The 25,101-nt window shown below is 38.8% G+C and overlaps 1 protein-coding gene across 1 annotated transcript in view; it reads left to right on the plus strand.

Moving 5' to 3' along the window:
• The window catches only part of spire1b (spire-type actin nucleation factor 1b), a 36,002-nt gene that overhangs the window by 2,675 nt on the left and 8,226 nt on the right, over positions 1–25,101 (plus strand). The window contains exons 3-13 of the mRNA XM_067411470.1: positions 3,295–3,306; positions 5,689–5,698; positions 11,395–11,634; positions 15,755–15,880; positions 17,557–17,631; positions 18,181–18,345; positions 19,206–19,292; positions 20,324–20,453; positions 20,941–20,982; positions 23,534–23,682; positions 23,765–23,858. Of these exons, the coding sequence (XP_067267571.1) occupies positions 3,295–3,306; positions 5,689–5,698; positions 11,395–11,634; positions 15,755–15,880; positions 17,557–17,631; positions 18,181–18,345; positions 19,206–19,292; positions 20,324–20,453; positions 20,941–20,982; positions 23,534–23,682; positions 23,765–23,858 (1,130 nt within the window). The remainder of the gene's footprint in view (positions 1–3,294; positions 3,307–5,688; positions 5,699–11,394; positions 11,635–15,754; positions 15,881–17,556; positions 17,632–18,180; positions 18,346–19,205; positions 19,293–20,323; positions 20,454–20,940; positions 20,983–23,533; positions 23,683–23,764; positions 23,859–25,101) is intronic.

Genomic DNA, 25,101 nt, shown 5'->3' on the forward strand with positions numbered 1-25,101 from the left:
TTTAGTGTATAAATTTGGGGGGGGGCACTGCAGTTAAGCTGCACTGAAACTGCAATTTGGACCTTCAAACCCGTTGGTAACTGTCCACTATATGGAGAAAAATCCTGGAATGTTTTCCTCAAAAAGCATAATTTCTTTTCGACTGAAGAAAGAAAGTCAAGCATGTGTTGCCCATGATCTTCTGGTCTGTAGATATGCCTTAGATCCCTCTTTTACATTGTTAGTTTTATTTATATACTTTTATAGTTTTTAATAATAATAATTTAATAATACATTTAATAATAAAAATTGAATTCACTTTTATAACTTGTGGAAAATATTACTTTTTAGGTTTAATATATTTTTAGTTCCGTTTTAGATTTTATTTATTTCCAGTTAGTAATTTTAGTGCTTCAAATTAGATTAGAAATGTTGCCTAAATATGAATTATAGTTTAATAGTGAATAAGCAGCTTTATTTAACACAGTATCTCCTGCAGTTTAGAGACATTTGCAGGCACATCTGTGTTCTTCTAAATTCAGATGTGAGCTATCAGCACCAGGTCATGTTTTCTGCTCTCTCGGGTCTCTCTGTCCAGCTCGTCATTCCACAAGTTCATTAATTTGATGTCAACAGCTGGTGACATTTTAAAGGCCAATTAGAGACGTATAGACCTGACAGATCCCTGTTTGCATCCCAAGAATCTTTGACCTTTCAGGTTTATGATGTGTAGAGTAGATCGACTAGAGCTGACTGTGTGACGGACTGTCACTTGACTATTATTTAAATAGGCATGTAACTCAACTTAATTCAGTCGCTGTGAATCAATGGCCGCTTGTATTCATGGTACAGCTATTTTTTTGTTGAACATACATCAAATTTGCAAATGAAAGGTTTTTAGTCTCATTTGCTTATTTTCTCTTTATATGGAACTCAAGCAAACGAACATTGCTAATATATTTTGATCATTCAGCAAAATCTCAATAGCTACTGAATGTTTCCATCCACATATTTTTATGTGCATTTTGGGATACCGCATGAAAAAACACTGGAATGAAATGCTAATATGTTTATAAATTATAAAAAAAAAAAGTATGTGCTCAATTGTGTTGGATAATTATTTATCTGATAAGAAGACATGCACTTACACTATGATGGAAACACAATTACCAACATAGCTAATGTAGTCTATAGTCTTAGTGTCCTAATATAATGTGAATAATTGTCACTTTAGCATTAGTAACCGTCCCTGACAGAAGCACTGACAGGTCTAGCACTGCAAGCTGGTGGATAAGGACACTCACACAGATTTGCAGTCTACAGCAAACCCATTTTACAGTTTGTGTATATGAGACTCACTCCATAGTCAAATCCTTGTTAAGCAGCTTTCCAGAAGTGATGAGTTCCCGCTGCAGAGCTGTAACAGACTGAAAGAAGTGTTCAGAGTTTGTCCAAGGCATTTAATAGCAAGTAAACTAGACATCCACAGGCACAACTGTGTATTTTCTGTTTGGTTGCATTTCATTTCTCTGTCTGTTCTAGTTGGCAGTTCTTGGCAAGAATAATCTGCTGACTGGATCGAATTCAATGTGATAGTCTGGTTGTTTGTGTGCAGTGTAAATTAAAATCGGCATGAAATGGAAGTTGCAATCTTATTTTATTCCCTATTGTGATGTACGGACAAACCAAAATGTATTCAGACACCTTGAACATTTCATTCATTATTACAGTTTATTCACTATAGTTTAGAAAAATGTTAATAAAATATGACAAGATCTCAGAGTTAAACTGTGTCAGAAAAAAATAATCTTAATTATGTCAGATAACACTTAAGCAAAACATGGTCTGTCACGGAATGAAGGAAGGATGCAGATGCAAGTTAAATCTCTTTAATAGAGCTTCACACCGAAGGTAGTCAGATTCAACATACACAAAGAACATATAACAGTCAGCAGGAGAGTGGTAACACAGGGACGTCGATGGGCGGTGAAGATCCGTGAAGAGTGATGACCGAAGAGCAGTGTCCGTGAAGTAATCCGTGCGTGAAGTCCAGAGAGTAATCCAACAAGAATACGAAAACCAGGAAGCAATAATCAAAATCCAGTCCAGGGAAACACACAACAAGCAACACAGGAAACAACACGCGGACACCGTACAACGATCTGACAAACAAGAGACGAAAGACAAGGCGTTATATAGGCAGATGGTAATTGCTCACAGCTGCCGCTGATCAACAATCAGCGGCGACGCCCACACAAAACAATCAGGTGACACACCCACACCATCACACAGACACCAGAATGAGACAGCGGATTCATGAACCGTGACAGTACCCCCTCTCCTAGGAACGCCTCACGGCGTTCCCAGAACTCCTTACCTGCCGATTGTAATCATCGATAAGGGAGTGATCCAGAATGTCTCGGTAATGAGGTAATTTGAGTCGGACTGCCACTGGGCTAATAATCTTAGTGACAGGAAACGGGCCAATGAATTTGGGAGCTAACTTATTGGCAACGGAACGGAGCGGAATGTTCTTGGTAGAAAGCCACACTTTTTGACCCACGACGTATACGGGAGGCTTTGACCGGTGGCGATCAGTCTTAGCCTTGGTGCGCGCCCTCACTTGCAACAGAGTCTCGCGGGCTCTGTTCCAAGTGCGGTGGCACCTCTGGACAAAGGCGTGAGCAGAGGGGACCGCGACTTCGGATTCCAGACTGGGAAACACAGGTGGCTGGTAACCTAAACTGCATTCGAACGGAGAGAGGCCCGTAGAAGACACTGGTAACGAATTGTGTGCGTACTCAATCATAGAGAGTTGTTGGCTCCAGGAGGAAGGATTCTTGGACGCCAAACATCGCAACATACGCTCTAAATCTTGGTTGGCTCTCTCGGTCTGTCCATTGGTCTGGGGATGGAACCCAGAGGAAAGACTAGCCGTCGCGCCCAGCAGTCTACAAAACTCCTGCCAAAATTTGGACACAAACTGGGGACCCCTGTCGGACACCACATCTACCGGGAGGCCATGTAACCGAAAGATGTGGTCTACGACAGTAACCGCTGTCTCCTTGGCAGAGGGCAATTTGGTCAAGGGAATGAAATGAGTCGCCTTCGAGAACCGGTCCACTACGGTCAAAACGACCGTGTACCCCTGGGAGGGTGGGAGGGCGGTGACAAAATCTAGAGCGATGTGGGACCAGGGTCTCAAAGGGACAGACAGCGGTTGGAGTAACCCATCTGGAGGGCGGTTGGACGTCTTACCAGTGGCACAAACCGAGCAAGCCAAAACAAAACTGCGGATGTCCCGAGCCATAGCAGGCCACCAGAATCGTTGCTTAACCAAAAATCTGGTTCGATTAACCCCTGGATGACAAGCCACGTTGGAACAATGCCCCCACTTGATGACGCAGGACCTTAACTCCTCCGGCACAAACAAACGGTTCGGTGGGCACCCGGGCGGAGGCATTACCCCTTCTAAGGCCGCCAGGACCTTCGATTCGACCTCCCATGTAAGAGTGGAGACTACTAATGTCTCAGGAAGAATACACTCGGGAGTAGACGGGCGCTCGGATGGATCAAAAATACGAGATAAAGAATCGGGCTTGATGTTTTTGGAGCCCGGGCGGTACGATAGAGCAAAGTCAAACCGTCCGAAAAAAAGTGCCCACCGAGCCTGCCTGGAGTTGAGTCTTTTGGCCGATCGAATATATTCTAGGTTCTTGTGATCAGTCCAAACGATGAAGGGCACCCCCGATCCCTCCAACCAATGACGCCACTCTTCCAACGCTAATTTGACTGCCAACAACTCTCTGTTACCAATGTCATAATTGCGTTCAGCGGGAGACAAACGATGAGAAAAATACGCGCAGGGATGCATCTTCTCGTCCGAGGGCGCCCGCTGGGAAAGAACTGCTCCTACCCCCACCTCTGACGCATCGACCTCCACCACGAACTGACGCGAAGGATCAGGGGCGATAAGAATGGGAGCCGAAACGAAGCGGCTCTTCAGTTTGGCAAATGCAACCTGAGCTGCATCTGACCACCTGAAGGTCGTTCGTGGTGAGGTCAAGGCGGTCAGAGGCGCTGCTAGCTGGCTGAAATTGCGAATAAAACGCCGGTAAAAATTGGCAAACCCCAGAAACCGCTGTAGGGCCTTACGGGAATCTGGACTTGGCCAATCCACCACAGCCTTAACCTTGTCAGGATCCATGCGAATTCCCTCGGACGAGACGATGTACCCTAGAAAGGAAACAGACTGTGCATGAAATTCGCATTTCTCCGCCTTGACAAAAAGCCCATTCTCTAGCAGACGCTGGAGCACTCGTCTGACGTGTTGAACATGTTCCTGGAGAGAAGACGAAAATATCAATATGTCATCCAGGTAGACATAAATGAACTGATCAACCATGTCTCTCAACACGTCATTGACGAGTGCCTGGAAGACCGCGGGCGAGTTGGAAAGCCCGAAGGGCATAACCAAGTATTCAAAGTGCCCTCTAGGGGTGTTAAAAGCGGTCTTCCATTCATCCCCCTTCCTAATGCGGACCAAATGATAAGCGTTCCTCAAGTCCAATTTAGTGAAAACGGACGCTCCCTGCAACCTCTCAAAGGCTGAAGACATCAACGGCAAAGGGTAAGTATTCTTTACCGTGATGTTGTTCAACCCTCGGTAATCAATACAAGGTCGCAGAGATCCGTCCTTCTTCCCCACAAAAAAGAACCCCGCCCCCGCTGGAGAAGAGGAAGGGCGGATGAACTTAGCTGCCAGAGAATCAGAAATGTATTTCTCCATGGCCTCCCTCTCGGGAACAGACAGAGAGTATAATTTGCCCTTAGGCGGAGACTTACCCGGAACTAAGTCTATGGCACAGTCATAGGGACGATGCGGAGGGAGAGAAGCAGCACGGGACTTACTGAACACTTCCTTCAGGTCCAGATACTCCGCGGGCACGTTAGACAAATCCGCAGCCTTTTCCTGTAACACAGAGACAGACACAGTGGGACAAGCAGACTTAAGACAAGACCTGTGACACAAAGTGCTCCACTCGGTGATGGTGTTGAGTTGCCAGTCGATCCGAGGATTGTGCTTGGTGAGCCAGGGGTGTCCGAGAACTACGGGTGCTTGCGGTGAGTCCAAAAGCATGAACTGAATCCTCTCGTTGTGGTTACCGGAGGTGGTGAGGGTGACGTAATCCGTGATCTGAGAGATGTTAGGAAGACGTTGACCGTTGAGTGCGTTGACTGTAACCAGGTGAGTAAGTGAAGAGATGGGTAGTCCATGCTGTAGTGCGTAACTGGTGTCCATAAAGTTCCCCTCAGCCCCGGAGTCAACGAGTGCATTGCAGGTGATGTTGTGAGACGCCCATCTCAGTCTTACCGGGAGAAGAGGTGATGGTGAGGACTTCTCAGCGGAGATCCCGCCCGATAGTAGCCTCGAGTTTACTATCGGGCTTGGTCTTTTACTGGACAAGACCTGAGAAGATGTCCCGATGCTCCACAGTATAGGCATAAGCCCAGGGATCTCCGCCTTTCTCTCTCCTCCCGGGAAAGCCGAGCTCTCCCTACCTGCATGGGCTCAGGATCTGTGGCGGGACCGACCGTATTAGCAGCGCTGGCCGTCCGGCCCTCCGCTCCCTGTAGTCTGGTGCTGGGGACCTCCAAAAACTCCAGTTTCTGGAGGCGGGAATCCACCCGTAAAGCGAGATCAACCAGCCCGTTGAAAGTCTGAGGAAGGTCCAGGGTGTAAATCTCGCGGTGAATATGGCCGGCCAGCCCATGCAGGAACACATCCCACTGCGCCTCCTCGTTCCAACGGCACTCCGCCGCGAGGGTGCGGAACTAAATGGCATAATCCGCGACCGTGCGGCTGCCCTGCTTGAGTTCGGTAAGCTGTCGAGCGGCCTCCTTTCCTGCCACCGCACGGTCGAACACCCTCTTCATCTCGGCGGAGAGTGCCTGGAACGAGGAACAACATGGGTCTTTATTCTCCCACACCGCCGTTCCCCATAAAGCCGCCTTCCCAGTCAACAATGTAAGGACGAACGCCACCTTGGATTCCTCATGCTCGAATGTACGAGGCTGCAGAGAAAAATGCAGGGAACACTTATTCAGAAAAGCTCTGCAAAACTCTGGCTCACCGGCGTAACTCTGGGGCACGGGCAGGCGGGGCTCCGGTAGATCGCGTCGCTCCAGCGACGCGGGGGGAACAGGCGGTGTGGGTGGCGCAGTGGGAGCGCGAAGTTGTTGAAGTTCCCGGGAGAGCTCGGACACCTGTGTTACCAGCGCTTGGACAGCGCGTCCGGTGGAAGTGATGCTCTCCTGCTGCTGGTCCATGCGGGAGATGCTGTGGTTGATGAACTCCGTTAAAGCTGCTGAACTCGCTGCATCCATATTGGTCAGATCGTTCTGTCACGGAATGAAGGAAGGATGCAGATGCAAGTTAAATCTCTTTAATAGAGCTTCACACCGAAGGTAGTCAGATTCAACATACACAAAGAACATATAACAGTCAGCAGGAGAGTGGTAACACAGGGACGTCGATGGGCGGTGAAGATCCGTGAAGAGTGATGACCGAAGAGCAGTGTCCGTGAAGTAATCCGTGCGTGAAGTCCAGAGAGTAATCCAACGAGAATACGAAAACCTGGAAGCAATAATCAAAATCCAGTCCAGGGAAACACACAACAAGCAACACAGGAAACAACACGCGGACACCGTACAACGATCTGACAAACAAGAGACGAAAGACAAGGCGTTATATAGGCAGATGGTAATTGCTCACAGCTGCCGCTGATCAACAATCAGCGGCGACGCCCACACAAAACAATCAGGTGACACACCCACACCATCACACAGACACCAGAATGAGACAGCGGATTCATGAACCGTGACATGGTCAGGTCAAAGAGTCTGAATAATTTTTGGTTCCAAATTTGTTATCAATTTACTGGTAGTCACTGTATAAAGAATTTTTGCTTATAATATGTCAAGAGTTTACTTTATTTTGCTATTCTCACTTACAGAAATGAACTATAGTGTCCTGAACCCACTAGTAGAAATATATAAAAAAGTGTATCTAGTGTTTGAATAATTTTTGGTTTGATTGTATATCTGAGTAAAACAGCTTCTGGAACAAGAACAAATGTAGGGCGGGGCTTGATTTTGTCCATGGGGAAGTGATTGGATGGTGTTGGTTTGCTATTGGTGGATCTCATGTGAGTGACAGGTTGCCCCACCCTCGTTAATAAATAATTTATAATAAATACTGCTATATTCCATAAAAAAATAAGAATTGTCCATTTTGATTTCATGGTTACTTTAAAGCCCTGTAGGTGTGTATTGTTGTTTGCACGTGTTGATTTGTATTTGACTTTGTCATACTGGATTATTTGACATTCATGAGTCTAGATGTAATTAGATGTTTTGCATGAAGAACTGATTAAGTTGGACCCGCCAGTTGTATAAATTGCTTAGACAAGTCTTACAAGTTAAAAAGATAAGACTGATTAGCTCTAAATAATTACTAGTTGGTCAGACTAGTTCTTAAGACACAGTCTTAACTTAGTGGCTGTGTTTATGCAACTGAGATCCAGCTCCTGTGCTTCAGTGACTTAACTTTGCTTTTGGTTATTATCGTTTGTTTAGACAAAACATCAGTTTCTCTTCATTACCTCAGTTGTGGTAATGGCACTTATTTTCTTTATGAGATTCTTGGGGTTAATGATCAGTTTTTAAACTGAAGATATTGTTACCCAGTAATTTTATTCATGGAGGTAATGGGCTGCTAGACATCACAGTGAAGGAGTCTGTTGTCCACTTCACTGCAGGCTCATGCATTCTGGATGAAATTCATCTTAAGAATCTGTCGGTGAACTGTTTGGGTCTGATTAACATCACAGAGATTATTAACAAAGCGCTCTTTATGACATGGACAGAAGTTCATGTATTTGAATGTATTAAAATAACTTGTTGGTCTAACTTAATTCAATTATGACACCTATTTCCACACATTTGAACTGATTTATTTGAACTTAAGCTAGGTTAATTGTACTGATGAGTAAAATTCATCCTAATTGAATGAGATCATACCAGTTTCATTTGATATATTCTGTGTAGGTTTCCTGAACATAATTCACTCTTGTTGATCTAACCAGTGCTATTGCAATTCAGACTGGTGCCCTTGTGCAGAGTTGCTCAAGTTTTCTGCAAAACATTTGTAGCATGCAAGTAATGATCAGATTAAGAACTTCTCATCACTGGCGTTAGCACATTTAAAGCTTGTTGAGAACAACATAGATTTATTTCATGTATGCCACCCATAGCCTAACCACAAGGTCTACACTTCAGCATAATGGTAACCTCAAAAAAATCGACATAACATAAATCTTTTAAATGTCAAATATAACTGAACATCAAACTTTAAAAGGTATTTCCCTTTCCTAAAAAACACATTAAACAGCACTTAATTTAAACATTTACTGTCCCGATCTATCCCTACGCAAAGCATGCTGGGAACTAGAAATCCACTGCCCAGTTTCAATCAATGCAACATAATTGATTTGTGTAGTCCCAACACAAATGGTTTAGGTTAACCTAACATTTTGCACATTAAATTTCATTTAACGTAATACAATCGAGTGCAAATGCCAATTAAGTAAAAAACTAAAGATTTGTGTTGGTTCAGCTTATTTTATTTAAATAAACTGAGCAAGCAGCTAGAATCATTTTTTTGAGTGAACTAAAATACTCAAAGTAACATCTTTATTATATTCAAAGGGTATGTTTACACCACAATGATGTACAGAGAACACCCTTGCGTACCGAGGACAATGTTGTCAAAACGATCGCTGTTCACACAGATCAACGGAAACAATAAAAATGCTGTATTCTGCTGCCAGGCCAGTAGTTGGTAATGTCACTTTGTAAAGAAACACATTTAATACACATGCGCATGATGTCACCGTTTTCACAAATTTTCATTTTTGTAGTTTACATGAAGACAATAATGGTATCTTTTCAAAAACTTGTACCATTTTCAAAAGTTTGCATTTTCAAGCCTGTTGTTGTCTAAACGTCCAAACCGCATAAAAAGTTTTACGTTTTTTGTTAAAACCAGTGTTATGTAAACAGCCCCTAATCCATGGGTAAATCTCATAAAGAAAAGACCCTGAGAATCTAATAAAGAAAATAAGTGCCATGACCATGAGTGAGGTCATGAAGAGCAACTGATGTTTTGTCTAAACATGATAATAACCAAAAGCACAGGGAAAAAAATTCCTGCAGAGTATAGCTCCAACCCTAATCAAACACACCTGAAAAATCAAGGTCTTCTGGATCACAGGCAGGTGAGTTTGATAAAGGTAGGAGCGAAACTGCGTTGAGAACCCCTTCTAAACCAATGTAGAGACAAATGTATTTGTGGTATCTATTGGTAGGCTATATATGTGAGTGCTTGTGATAGCTAGTATTGAAACATTTTAATGAATAAATCCAATTAATTTTTCATGCACGCATTAAAAAGTTTGGGGTCAGTAAGAATATATTTTTTAAAGAAATTAATACTTTTATTCAGCAAGGATGCATTAAAGGGTTAGTTCATCCAAAAAATTAAAATTTAATTAAATTAAATTTAATTACTCACCCTCATGTCGTTCCACACCCGTAAGACCTTCGTTCATCTTCAGAACACAAATTAAGATTTTTTTTTTTGATGAAATCTGATGGCTCAGTGAGGCCTCCATTGTCAGTAAGTTAATTTACACTTTCAAATGCCCAGAAAGCTACTAAGACGTATTTAAAACAGTTCATGTGACTACAGTGGTTCAACCTTTATGTTATGAAGTGACGAAAATACTTTTTGTGCACCAAAAAAATATATATAATTTTTTTTATTCTTTATTCAACAATATCTTATCTAGTGATGTGCAATTTCAAAACACTGCTTCATAAAGCTTTACAAATCTTTTGTTTCAAATCAATGGTTCAGGGCATGTGTCAAACTGACAAAGTCACGTGAACTTTTGAAATTGCGAAACACTTATGACGTAACGAAGCCATGTTTACTGAAATCATGTGACTTTGGCACGCCGAACCACTAACTAATTAACCCTTTAAATTGGTCAAAAGTGAGAGTAAAAACGTTTAAAATGCTGCAAAAGATTTCTCTTTCAAATCTATGTTGTTCTTTTGAATTTTCTGATCCTCAAAGAATCCTGGAAAAAAAAAAAAAATTCACAGGAATAAAGTACATTTTATAATATATTCAAAAAGAACATTTCACAATATTTAGGCCTGAAATTCAGTGTGGGATTGTGTGTTTTTATTCAGCAATGTAAATGTAACTGTTTCAGTGTGAAATTGCACCAAACAAGGACTGTTAAATGGGCAGCTGATTTTTACTGAATAGACCTCATCTCTGTTCTCTACATCTAGTGGGTCTCAACTGGTGGGTCACAGCCCAAAAACTGGGTCACGCAACTGTTCTGATTTATCCGTTCATACAAGCGAGAAGAAAATATATTTTGTTGATGATGTCAAAGACTGTGAATCCAGTCAAACACTACTGTATTTTGGTTCAAATCCGTCTGTAATGTGATGTGAACTCATCATCAACAATGAACAAAAAATGATTTTTCAAAGTTGTCAATAATACAAAGATTATTGGATTTTAATTCATGTTTAATTCAATATGTTGACATTTCTTCATAATTATTTGTGAAATTTACTAGCAATTTCTAAGTCAAAATTGTTTCAGAGTAAATCCTAAACCTTTTTTTCCATGTGTAAAAGGTAATACAGCCCAGGCTATATTAAACACGTTACAGGTTCGCGTTGTGAAGTAAAGTCAATAACTACTGCTGCATCCTTCTGTGTGTGTGTTATTAGAAACCCAACCAGTTTTTAATTGACGCCTTACCAGTTTACAGCTGTTGTAACAGGCTTACACAATGTAAATAGACTAGTTTCGCCATATCAGGTCACAGAGAAAGTTTCACCCTGTCAGTTCAGCCCCAGGATTGACTGTTAGAAAACTTGAGACCTGCTGTCGTTGGAGCCATCAAGGTTCTTGAGGCACGAAATATATTTAGTTTACTTTTGAATTTGAGGTTTTACATAATCCGTATCTGTTTCTTGTGTCTCAAATATCCCTACTTCAGTATTAAGTGCACTTCTAATGGAGACAAAATCCTTCCAGTGCTCTAAAATCCCTAGAAATGTCCTGGAAGTATTGTCAAGATATTATATAAGTCATATTCTCTGAAACAAGCCTTGGTATGTCATGCGAGTAAATGTATCTTGTTTGAAGCATGTTCAAATATTTTTACTGAGAAAACAAGACAAACAAACTGATTAATAAAAAAAAATTGCAATGAATGGCTCTTTCGGTTGTGCTGATGGAGTGTTTGTGTCTTTGTGCTGCAGCTGATCGAGTCTCTGGGAATCATGATCTATAAGGCTCTGGATTACGGCCTGAAAGAGAACGAGGAGCGAGAGCTAAGCCCGCCGCTCGAGCAGCTCATCGACCTCATGACCAATGTTGGCGACCCAGAGAGCGACTCCTGCCCCGATGAAGGCTATGCCGCCACTGAGGAAGAGGAGGATGACCGGGTGGGGAATCCCCCCCACCCCTGCCGTATCCGCGGATTCCGTGACATCATCAAGGTATTATAAACATCATCAACAGTCTATAGAGTTTGACCAAAGTCCATTTAAGAAAAGTCATTTCACTCGACGGCCATCTTTGAAACACCTCTCGGGCATTCAAGTGCAGCTCCTATCTCTTTGAATGGGGAAACATCACATTCTCCAAAGCTGTTTGCTAAGCTTTCGATTAAATTTCATATTTGAAACCACCAATGAAATCTGACAACAGCTGTCTCATAATTTTTGTTTCTAAATGCTCGAATAATGACAAAAAACTGTATTATTCAGGCTGGATCAAGCTAATGCGCATGCGCAGACCTAAATGCGTGTCTCTTGTGCCTCATTTCAGAGGCGCGCGTCTGACTGTTTCTATAGGAACCGGTGCTTTTAACCATAGACATATAATTAACTCTAGACGCCCTATTGGCCGCTTTGGACTGTTGCTGCGATACGTCAACAAGTCCGCCATATTGTGCGGGGCAAGACTGCGCTTATAACAAACACAAGTAAACGGACGAGCTGCGGTTTTTCTGGATAAAAACAAAAATAACGTTTACATTTATCAACCAATTTCAGTGGTTTATAATGTACGTGGTGTACAAAAAGCTATAGTTACTTAAAATCTCTATAGTTAGACATATAAAATATTTATTTTAATAAGAAATAGTCAAAGCTCAGGCTTGTCATGTATTTGACTGCTTTATTCTTGCATAAGAATTGTGAAAACGCCCATACTAAGATATAATTTAATTTTCACATTAAATTAAATAAAGTTTTCTTATTGTATAAAAGGGATTTTCTGTCTTTAACGCAATTTTAGCTTTTCTTGAACTTAGAATTGACCACCATTGATAAAATGAAACAAAAATCATCAAATACAAATCACACAGGCTGCTTTCTGTATTTTTATAGCACTAAAATGATACAGATAGATACTCCAAAAACATACAACAACAAAGATAACTGATGGATCCTTTATGGTAATACATCTACAGTGCAATGCAGATAAAGAAATTGAGAATAGTAAATAGTTTGTTATACACTATAAGAAATAGTTTATGTAGTATATAATATAGTCAATAATAAAGTATATAATATTGTCAATAAACAAACAGTATACAACAAATAAAATAGTAATGAATAGAACATTTATAAAATAGTATAAGTACAATAATATAATATCATAATATATTGATAATAGCATATAGTATAATAATATTATAATAATAGCAATAGAACGTGTAGTATCATTTATTGAATATAGACAATAATATAACATAACTATAATAGATTGATAATTATAGTATTGGTATAATAATAATCGCAAATACAATGTAATATCAATTGCAGAATAATATAGACAATAATAAAAATAGTAAATTAAATAGTGTCTTGTACAATAATAACATAGTATTGGTATAATAATAATAACAACAAAAGGCTATATATTTTCCATCAGTCTCTTGGAAATGGTGAGAACAGTCCACTGACAGGCTCTCCCCAGCTTTCTTTGAGGCTTGTGTAGCCCTGGTTGCAATGGGCTGAAAAAGAAATATAAACAAATCACCATTTAATGGCAAACTTTTAAATAATGTAGATGAGTCAGGAAACTTCCCTTCTAGCTACTTCCCACTGTCTCCTCAACTCGTTGTCTTTGTGAAACCTTAAATGTGTGAAAAGCTAGCCCACTAACTAACCTTAATGTAAGGGTTAGATTAAGATTAACAAAATATCAGTCACCTAGCCATAACGAGTACTAGTCATTAAAGTCGGTTTTAATAAAGTAGAGATGCTTATTTAAACTTTAGTTTATAAAATAACATAATCTAAAAATATATTAGAAATCATGTAAACTCACGTCTCAACTTTCACAGCTAATTAGTGACATCGCTAGCTATTTTAGTCTGACTGACTCCGGTGGCCAACTATCGATTATATAATGACCAAATACAACCAGAAACAAATGTTCAGTCTTACCTGTGAAAGGTTATTCCCCGAGACCGGTTTTCAATTGTGCAGCGATTTGTACAGCCCCAAGCAGCACACGAAGCATGCATTTTTCTCAATTCCAGTTATGAGCGTAATGTGAACGTTGCCCCGCACAACATGGCGGCGCCGTTGACGTACGGTCCAGCGACCAATGGGGCGTCTAGTGTTTATTATATGTCTATGCTTTTAACAACCGCTGCAGTGACACGATGACTTTACCAGTCAGCGATTGGCTCTTATTTAGAAGGCGGGACTTATTCCGCCATATTGCGCGTTACACTTTCTCCCATTCAAAACAATACGAGTGACACGTCTTGTGTTATTCTATAGTCTTTGGTTTGACTGTGTTTGGAATTTAAACTAACACACTACTTACTTACTGAATACTGAGAAGTGTATACTGCCAACTGTTTTACTATTTTAATCTTAGTTATTTTTTTTAACAATTGATTAATATGCTTGTGTGTGCAAAAATGGTTTAAAGGGGTCCTATTATGGATGACGCACATCCGACATCTTGTACTGATTTGGGACCTGAGTCTGCGCAGTAGTGAACTTGAGATCTGATTTTGAGCAGTAGTGAGCATGAAGTGGAGTCGCACGCTATCAAGGCCCCACCCACACGCCTGCAGAATCTGTTAGCACAGTTACTGCAGAACAGCTCATTATGTTGGCATGAAATAAACAGTTATGGAAATATAGAAATTAAAGTTAAAGTTTCAATCTCCTTCTGAAAATCCCCAAAAAAGTCAGTTGGTGCCTTAGTGACTCTTTCGATCACAGCTGTCAATCATGACGTCACACCCCCGTTTTTATAGCATCAAATGCTAACTAAAAAGTAAAAACCAAACTTATTTTTAAAAAAAATGAACATTTGAACTTACATGTGATTAAAAAGTACATAAAATGACAGAAACCATCTTTGGAAAAAAATTATTTGAAGTATAGTTAAATAATTGTTTAGTTTTTCCCACGTCCCTTTATATTACATGGAGAGGGTGGGGTTTATGACCTATACTGGGAACAACCACGAGGGGGCGATCGAGATGCTTTGGCTTCAATTTCCAGGATTCGTGCTGCACGCTTGGTCACAATATTCCTCAATTAAATGATTCCCATCAAATGCATACACAAAAAAGGGGTGGGGTTTGGTTGAGTTAGTAGTCTGTTGAAACTCACTGTTGTGGTAAGGGGCGGGACATTACTTTTTGTAATGTCTTTTTGATGCTTTTCTCATTTAACACAATAATGACTTTAAATGATCTTTTGGGGGTAATTTCTCAGCCAAATTTGATGTGCGATTAATTTGTGATTTATTAGGTAAAAAAGTTTAAAATGAATTAGGCTTTTAGTTTTAGCAACAAATATTGCTTATTAATGTAAATGATTGCACTTCATATCTTACTTAAGCTCCGTATTATTGAAGTTGTGACACTTGTAATGGCTAAAGCAGCATTACATGTTTTGCATAACAAAAATGCATACATTATGCAAATATATAAATGTTCATATATGTATGTGTGTGTGTGTGTGTGTACTTTGAAGTGCCTTTACTGACTAATCTTTTAATTAATTATTTAAATTTTCATTTGATGGATTTGTTGTTGCCGCCCTACACATGATCTCAGTAGGTTACTTGTGATTATAGAATATCAGGATGAAATGTGCAGTATATAACCAGAGCTCACTGCCTGAGATACTGTATCCCACAATGCAATGCATGCACGCAATAGTGCAAATAGCACGCAAAACTTTCAGTGTGGGCTGAGCTATTTTTACTGGTACACATGCATTCATTCACATATTTTTATCACATATCTGTTGTGGTAAATAATCTGGTCACAGTGAGGGCATTTATAATCAAGGATTTAAGTGCCATGTTGATGTTTTTGTTGCACTAATGGGCTGCAAAATGCACAGACTGCTGCCAGTATGAAGCCAAGAGTGACTCACCACACCTTCTGTCCATTCATTTCATTAAGAGATGCTTGTATGGCGCAATACGGATCAATGCGTCTCCTTCTGACCTGTCCTCATGTTCAAAACATGCATTGTGTGTTCCCAACACGGACATGTGATGAATAATTGAATGTGAACTTTACTGTAGTGTGAATGTAGCTGAATGAATTGCCCTCTTCCCTGTCTCTAGCTGTGCATCCTTCACCTGGCCACCCCAGCGGATGCGCCCAATCACTACCAGGCCGTGTGTCGAGCTCTTTACGCCGAAACCAAAGAGCTCCGCACCTTCCTGGAGAAGATCAAGAGTGCAAAAGAGGTGAGAGGTTATACTTCCTCCCTTCAAGCCAAATATTTGTATGTTAGGTTGACCTGGACATGTTCTTGAAATTCTTTCTCCTCCCAGTAGACATACGGTTATATTTGAGGCAGTGTTATTTTAGTATCATTTATATACTATCATAGTTTTTAGTAATAATTTGAATTAGCTTTTATTTTCATATTTTCATAGTTTTTATTTTATTTTTAATATTACTATTTAGTTTTAATGTATTTTCCTTCCATTTTGTTTTTGATTCATTTGTAGTTTTATTTATTTCCAGATTTTTATTTTAGTTTTTCATCTAATATTTATATCAGTGTTATTTAAGTATTATTGATATACTATTATTATAGTTTTTGTTAATATTTTGAATTAGATTTTATTTTTATACTTTGTTTTCATTTTATTTTTTTTTTTTTTTTTAAGTTTTAGTAATGTTTATTTTGTGTTTTTGTAATTTTTTTTCAATCATTTTTTCATTCAGTTTTTATAACATTTTAGTATCTTAATAACCCTGATCTGAGGTTTGATATTTTTGCTCTTGGTCTCATAACATGATTTCTGATTGAATAAATGTAATGATGTCATACGGAGGAGGATCGCTGCTGGTTTTACTGCAGGCGGTTAAACCACACTCTGACCTTAGACGTTATGGTGACATTTCCATGTTTCCTTTGATTGTGCCCTTTATTATGTATCAGCCAAATAACATGGCTTATATAAAACTGTCTTAGGGAAACATAAAACCCAGACCTGGAAGAGATGGAAATTTATTTTATTTTGTCTCAGTTGATCTCATTTCACATGAGAAGAGGGTGCTTAAAGGCACAGCAGCAAAAAACAGCCCAAGAGAGGATGGGCAGTGGTCATGAAAAACGAAAGTATAGCTTTTCTTTGTGCAAGAAACCTTCATTAATATTATATATGGACTTCAAACTCTTGATATGACTTCTTTAAAGCCTTCCTTCAAGTCCTAATGGTGTCCTAATGTGCCTCAGGCTAATATTGTCAGCTCTGAATCATCATTCACTTTATTCCACTCACAGGAAAATCTGTGTCTGCTGTGGCTCTACAGCACCTTTTTGTGGGGTTTTGAGTGTAAGATGAGACGAGCCGATCCGCCTTCACAAACCGTCTCCCTCTGTGCTCGTTCCCATGAGGGTTTACTGTTACTGCACTGTAAAGCCTTTTATTTCCAAACTAAAGCTGGGATACGGTCATTGTGACGCCACCATTTGGGCTCAGCCGCAGAGGGAAATGACTTATTACAAAACTAAACATGCATGGCAAGCGAATATGAGCAAGTTCTCTTGTCCTGTTCTGTTTTAAAGGGAAATCAGTGGAAAATCACAGTTATTATAGCAAATATATGTATTTTACTCACCTATAAATTCAGAACTTCCAGAAAACAAATGTGCATATGCAAAAGGCATTAATTGACAGTAAAATAATGTCACAATGCAAAAAAATCTCTAAACAGGTTTCATTTTCCTTATGCAAAATGCAATTTCCTATTTCATTCTTTTGAATTTGGGGTGAAATATGTTTCGTGAGATTCATCATATTGTTATATCGGACAGTTGCAGTGACATACTGCTGCATCTATAGATTCTAGAAGATTCTGCTTAACTCAGCTGCTGTCTGAAGTATTGTGTCTCCCTCTGATTGGACAGAACCTGCGTAAGATGGAGGGAGACACTGTTGACGAACCTGGCAGGGAGCTAAACGAGCTGCAGAATGCTGATTGGGTAAGTGACCTGCCCTTCAAAGAATGGAGACATTTGATTGGCTCTATTTATTCCTCATTTAATTTAGTTTAATGCAAGACACCACAGTTGAACAGGGTAAACCAAAATGTAACGAATAAATGTCACCATACTTCCCCAGTTGATTGATTACATTATACATTTTTCTAAAAAGACATGTTTACATTTATGCATTTGCATAAATTTCCAGAAAATAAATCTGAACATTGGATACATTTCTGACTTGCTGCCCTTCAGCCTTTCAATATATATAATTATTGAAATCTACAGACACAAATAGATAAATGCAATAAAATACACTTAAATGTGTATTTTGGATGTTTTCTTTCCACTAGTCTGAAACAACACATTATGAAAAGCCAAACTGCCCAAAATCTCTAAATTGACCATTACATGAAAAACACTGTTTTTGCCTGTATCATCTTGCCTTAAAAGATTACTAATACTTAGTAATCTATTATGCTTAAACTACCCTGCAATAAAAAAATATTTAATATGTCTAATGTATTGATGTATGTCTGTTGTGGTCAGACGTGGCTGTGGGTGCAGTTGATGCGAGATCTGAGGAACGGTGTGAAGTTGCAGAAGGTGCAGGAAAGGCAGTATAACCCGCTGCCAATTGAGTTCCAGCTCACGCCGTACGAGATGCTCATGGACGATATCCGCTCCAAACGCTACAAGCTACGAAAGGTCATGGTGAGTTCAGAACACATAACACTACAAGACATTTGGCTGGATTTTATGGATCTATTTAGAACCAAATGAAGAGTTCATTTTTAAGTACGATACATATATAGCACAGAAGTACTAGGGTCAGACAGCACATGCACAGCATATTTCATTTTCATTACATTTAAATTTATGCATTTGGCAGATGCTTTTATCCAAAGAAATTTACATTGCATTCATGGTGTGCATTTTATTAATTTCATGCATTCCCTGGAAATCAAACGGCTTGCCCTACTTTTTTAGTTAAACGGATGCAACAAAATTATTGCACAAAAATGGGTTTCTGGCACCAAATTAGTTTGAGGCACATAAACTGCTTAATTATAAAAGATACAAAAACATTTTTGGAAGTTGCATTCAAAACAAATGTTAATTGCTAGTTGTAAATAAAATATCTATAGCTTGTTGATGAACATAGACTATATCTTAAGTACATTAATACTAGGAGCAGTGTTGGGGAAAGTTACTTTTAAAAGTAATGCGTTGCCACAGTTGTATTTTTGGCAAATGTAAAGGCCCTTTCACACCAAAAGTGAAATGAATAAGCCTCAGGCTGAAGGAAATGCAAATGCATCCCTGTACAGTAGAGGGCGCAGCTCAAACTAACCTTTCAGCTGTGCTGCCATTCTGGATTAAAGAAGAATAGGATACAGGAGAATAAAGTTCAGCACTCTTGCATCAGCGATAAAAACAACAAAATGAAATGCAAATGTGATGTTTAGTCATTTTTAAGAGGCACTGGCTGCATTTATTGAATTTTAATAATGCAGGAAAGAGTCTCTATGCCTGTGTGTGTTCAGATCTCTGTCTCTCTCTTTCTTCCTCAGGTGAATGGAGATATTCCACCCAAGTTAAAGAAGAGCGCTCATGAGGTCATACTTGACTTTATCAGGTCCAGACCCCCCCTAAACCCTGTGAGTACTCCTTATTCACTTCTCACAAACTTAGGAGGGAGTTCACTTACAGTGATTGGCATGCACTGATGGCAGCATTCATTTGCATGTGCTGTCCATCTGCAATGTTTTCAGGGATTCAAGTAACAAAAAAATAAAGGCTACATCATATTCCTTTAACCATCACTATATTTAAATACTCAAGACCAATATCGTTTTAAGAGAAGATTATGTTGTAGAACAGCTATTATATTGTCTGTTTGCATAATATTAAAGCTGTATTTAAATCTATAAAATAAAACTGATACTTTTTGCAATACTTTCAAATTTAATTGTAAGTTATTCCCCTTGCTATTGCAATTATGATTATTAATGTTGATTAATAGAATACATTTTATGTCTGGGGGAAAGGCATGTGAGATTCTTGTAGGCTACACAGACAACACAAGTTGAGAAGCATTTAAGAATTAGTTCATTGCATTTTACTCACTACAAAATCAAGATTTCACATTGGTTATCTTAGCAGCTTGAAAAAATAAAATGGTTATTCAAATTATATATATAAAGCAGGCAAAGAACGTTCCCCATCACAGAAATGGTTCATGAATTACGTTTGGTGTGATTTCTGCATGCTCACAAAAACTCCCGTTATAATCAATGAAGTTGTCTACACTGCAATAAATCTTTTACATACATCATATTTGCACTTTGTTTATGAGAGGATTCACAAGAGTGCAGATTACAGTTAGTGAGTGTGTGCACTGAAACAAACTCCAGCGTTTTTAGCAGATTTCTTTGTCAGCGGTGACTAATCTAAATGCCTCTGATTGGCCTTTGCATTCATGATAAATATGTGTGTGATTGGTTATAATGCTCAATGCTGCAAATCTTTGATGCAATGATCTGCAACAGAGAATTTTAATGCCTTTTTTTTAATGCATGATTCAATCAAGGAATTGTAGTCATTAGATAACAACACCAACTTGAAACTGAAGTGATCAAATTTTCTCTTTGCTCCCAAAATACTCCATGATATCTTTGTGTGATTTCAGGTGGCAGCGCGAAAGCTCAAGCCACAGGCCGAACGTCCTCCCAGTCTGCATGAGCGTATTCTGGAGGAGATCAAATCAGAGAGGAAACTGAGGCCTGTGTCGCCCGACCAGATCCGTAGAAGTAGATTTGGTGAGTCTTTAAAGTCACACACACAAAAGCATACAGTACTATAAATGCATTTACTGCTTTAGAAGGACATAAATGTCAGGTCATTTAAAAGAGCTGTCATTGGAGCTGATTATGCATCATGGATCATGTATGAAGGTCACTGCACATGCTTACAGCTCGATGTTGTAATCAGACTTGGTGATGTTCAATTAAGATGGTGAACTATCACAGAAACAAACCCGTCTTGACATTTGCTCTGATTGCAACGTAACGTTCACACAAGTGCCAGCTTCTATGTGTGGCGTGTATCTGCTTCATACATGGCTGATGATTATCTGTCTCATATTATTTAGTCCATCCATGTACATTGAAAATGGATGAAATGTCTTAATCGCAAGTCTAATCTTGCTGTAACCACTATGCACAATAAGTATTACTAAATTAGCCATCTTCTGCTATTGTGAATCTAAATACTTGTCTGTTTAACACCCTGCCTGTTTTCTTGCAGCCATTCGGCCTCTTAGCATGTCTCAGAGTTTTGATTCATCAGGTAAAGCTGTGATGTGATCCATTAGTGCCGTCTGTGGTGATTAGAACTTAGTCTCCTGTCATTTCGTATATTAAACTGGGAGCCGTTCATTTGAGGGTCCTGCTTTAAATTTGTTTTTAACACTCAGTTGTTGTTGGTTTTTTATGCCATCAAGTATGGAAGCTTGTTTCCGCCACTAAATAAAAAAATTAAAAAAGGTAATTGCGACTTTTTATCACACAATTCTGACTTTATAATTCGCAATTCTGACTTTATAATTCGCAATTCTGAATTTATATCACGCAATTCTGACTTTATAATTCACAATTCTGACTTTATATCTCGCAATTCTGACTTTATAATTCGCAATTCTGACTTTATAATTCGCAATTCTGAATTTATATCACGCAATTCTGACTTTATAATTCACAATTCTGACTTTATATCTCGCAATTCTGACTTTATAATTCGCAATTCTGACTTTATAATTCGCAATTCTGAATTTATATCACGCAATTCTGACTTTATAATTCACAATTCTGACTTTATAACTCACAATTCTGACTTTATATCACGCAATTATGACTTTATATCTCGCAATTCTGACTTTATATCTCGCAATTCTGACTTTATATCTCGCAATTCTGACTTTATATCTCGCAATTCTGACTTTATATCTCAGAATTCTGACTTTATAATTCGCAATTCTGACTTTATATCTCGCAATTCTGACTTTATATCTCGCAATTCTGACTTTATATCTCGCAATTCTGACTTTATAACTCACAATTCTGACTTTATATCTCGCAATTCTGACTTTATATCTCGCAATTCTGACTTTATAACTCACAATTCTGACTTTATAATTCGCAATTCTGACTTTATATCACGTAATTCTGATGTTGCAATTCTAAGAAAAAAAGTCTAAATTGTGAGATAAAAACTCCCAATTACCTTTTTTATTATTTATTTCATAGCAGAAACAAGCATCCATAACAAAGTTCCTCAGGATTCAATAATGAAGATCATGGATATTTTTTTATTAATTCATTTAGTTAATTAATTATTTAATAAAATTATTTTGACCCTCAAATGAAATGTGACCTATTTAAAATTCATTTTGATTTCATCTTATTAACACTGTTAATTATGATTTTTTTATTATTATTATTAATACAATATATTGATGATTATCCTTTCGTCACTCACCAACGCTTCTGGGTCCAAACGCTCTATCAGATACCAAAAGCAAACAACAGCCTTTATCTACATACTGAAATCCAAGATTCATCTTTTATGAACTGTTCAATATTGTTGTCTGGGATGAGACTGTACATTTTTAAAAGCTTAGCTAAAATGTGTTTTATGAATAAATAGTGCACATAAACAATGTTGAGATAGTATTCTCAAGTGAAACGAGTAGAGGCTTGGACCCGGAAACAGTAGTCCTTACGTCAAGACTTAACACGCACACTGAAACATGCCCGATGGGAAGCAGATCAATTATGCAACTCAATAATTACAGGGTTATTGATTCATATGAAGGTGAAGTAGATTAACACATGTGAAGATGTGATTTACTCATGTGATGTGTTGACTGATCACTGCAGGGCTGACATTAGTAGTCAAATATGTGAAAAATAATGTGTTTTTTGAACATTCAACCATGAAAACCTTTTCTAGTAGAGCCTAAAAACAATCACTACTGAAAAAGAGCATAATAGGTCCCCTTTAAGACAGATGGTGCTCTATTTCTTTGTAACTAATTAAAAGGAGTGACACTGGCCATGTGACCTTTGTATAGACTTTTTGTACAGGCTCTTTGGATCATGTCAAATCATATCGGAGAACATGATAATCAGGTTTTGTTCATGTCATTACAGTGCTGCTGTCATTAAAGCACAAGAGAGACACACTAAATGTTTAGAGACATTTTCACTAGCGGTCTCAGAGGTTTGGATCCAACAGTGTGTGATATAGTCTGTTTGATATTTTGTCTTTACGTCACACGTTCATTCACGGCTTTCATCTGTGGTGTCGTGTTCACGTGCTTGTGTTTGCTCTGTGTCTGATGCCTGTGACTCACTCCTAATGCAGAGAAACACTTTCAACATCATGTACAAGAACAAATGACCAACATTAGCAGATTGTGCCGATTACACAGTTTCTGTTGACTCTGCTAGTGTTGTTTTAGGAGCTGCTCAAAACTTCTGCACTGTAAAAAAAAAATATTTTTCGAAGTTAATGTTTTACAAGTAAATACTATCTCAGTCTTTCTACTTAAAATTTTCATGTTTAATTCAGTGTTATTTGCCATTTCTTTGTAATTATTTGTGAAATTTACCAGCAATTTCTGAGTGAAAAGTAAACCCTATACCACTTTTTGGAGAACGATATAAAAAAAATGCAAAAATACAGACATAAAAATCTAACAAAGTAAGCTTTCTTGTAATGTCGGACTGATACTGATACTTTGGAAATCATAATTTCTGTCAAAATAAGCTATTTTTAAGCTCTCTGTCTATTTGTGTGTTTTGCTCCTCATGTAACTGTGTTGTGCTGTTTTCTGTAGATGTGTCGTCCTCTGATGGGGCGCGGAAGGCCTCCAGCACGCTGTCATTGGCCAATGGAGTGTCGCTTCAGCAGAAAGGTTCTGGCGGGTTTCAGAGGAAAAGGCTTAAAGCACCGACCCTGGCTGAACTGGACAGCTCCGATTCAGACGTGAGGATTTTTATGGACATCATTTTTGGCCATATAATCTATAAATAAACCACTTATTTTCAGTGATTCGTATCTCACTCAGGATGAGACCGTAGGTCAAAGGTCGGCCAGCTGCTCCAGCATCTCTACATCCATGGTGGATGACACGTCACCAGAATCTGTCCTGGGCAAGAAAAGTTAGTCTTTCTTCTTTTTTTGCATTTTATTTTAAAAAATGAGGACAATTGACCCTTCACAAAGACCCGCCCCCCTTACTTACCGTTGCTTTGTTTGACAAGCCATGTCGCTGTCACGCCACACGTGGTGTAAAATACATCGCAGAGCAAAGAGGACACTGACAACACGACGACAGACAAGACAGAGCAGGTTACTTATGATATTAAACAAAGTCCCAGCTTTCAAGCTGTGTAATTTTTTAAGAAATTTGAAAAATAAAAAATGTTTTTTGGCTCTTTAATGTGTCGTGACAGAATGGCTTGTGAACCGATCATCTCTTCCTACTAGCAAAGACTATAGAATAACAAAAGACGTGTCACTCGTATTGTTTTGAATGGGAGAAAGTGAAACGCGCAATATGGCGGAATAAGTCCCGCCTTCTAAATAAGAGCCAATCGCTGACTGGTAAAGTCATCGCGTCACTTCAGCGGCCGTTAGAATCACCGGTTTCTATAGAAACAGTCAGACGCGCGCCTCCGAAGGGATGCGCATTTAGGTCTGCACATGCGCATTAGCTTGATTCAGCCTGAAAAATACAGTTTTTTTGTCATGATTCGAGAGTTTAGAAACTAAATTTATGAGTCGGTTGTTGTTAGATTTCATTGGTGATTTCAAATATGAAATTTAATCGTAAGGTTGGCGAACAGTTTTGGAGAATTTGATGTTCCCCATTCAAAGAGATTGCATGATGCCCAGGATGCCCGAGAGGCGTTTCAAAGATGGCCGCCAAGTAAAATGACTTGTCTTAAAGGGACTTTGCTACTAGTTAATTTATAGCATCAAATAAACATGAATGAACATGAGAAGGAATGTTGTTTCAAACGCAGAAAGATGTCAGTACACACCATTTTTCAAGTCCATCGAGGTTAATCTTCTAACTCCTGACTGCTTTGTCGGACAAAATGGCGGATTCTGCGTTGTGATTGGTTAGATCGCCTGTCAATCAAACTCCCTGCGAAGGGTCAATTGGGTTACTTTTTTTACACAGCTCTCTGGAATACAGTAGTGGCCAAAGATGATGTCTGGAGGGAATATTGGTTTTTAATGACCCAAGTTTGATTAAACCATTAAAATATGAGGAAAATATATATATATATTTTTTTTTAAATATTTGTGATATGAGAGTAGAACAAAACACTAAACTTAAGGTTAAGGTATTTATCTGACAAAATGATTTGGCAAAAACTACAGCTACAGGTTTTA

Source organism: Chanodichthys erythropterus, chromosome 2 (genome assembly GCF_024489055.1).
Source record: "Chanodichthys erythropterus isolate Z2021 chromosome 2, ASM2448905v1, whole genome shotgun sequence".
NCBI lineage: Eukaryota > Metazoa > Chordata > Actinopteri > Cypriniformes > Xenocyprididae > Chanodichthys > Chanodichthys erythropterus.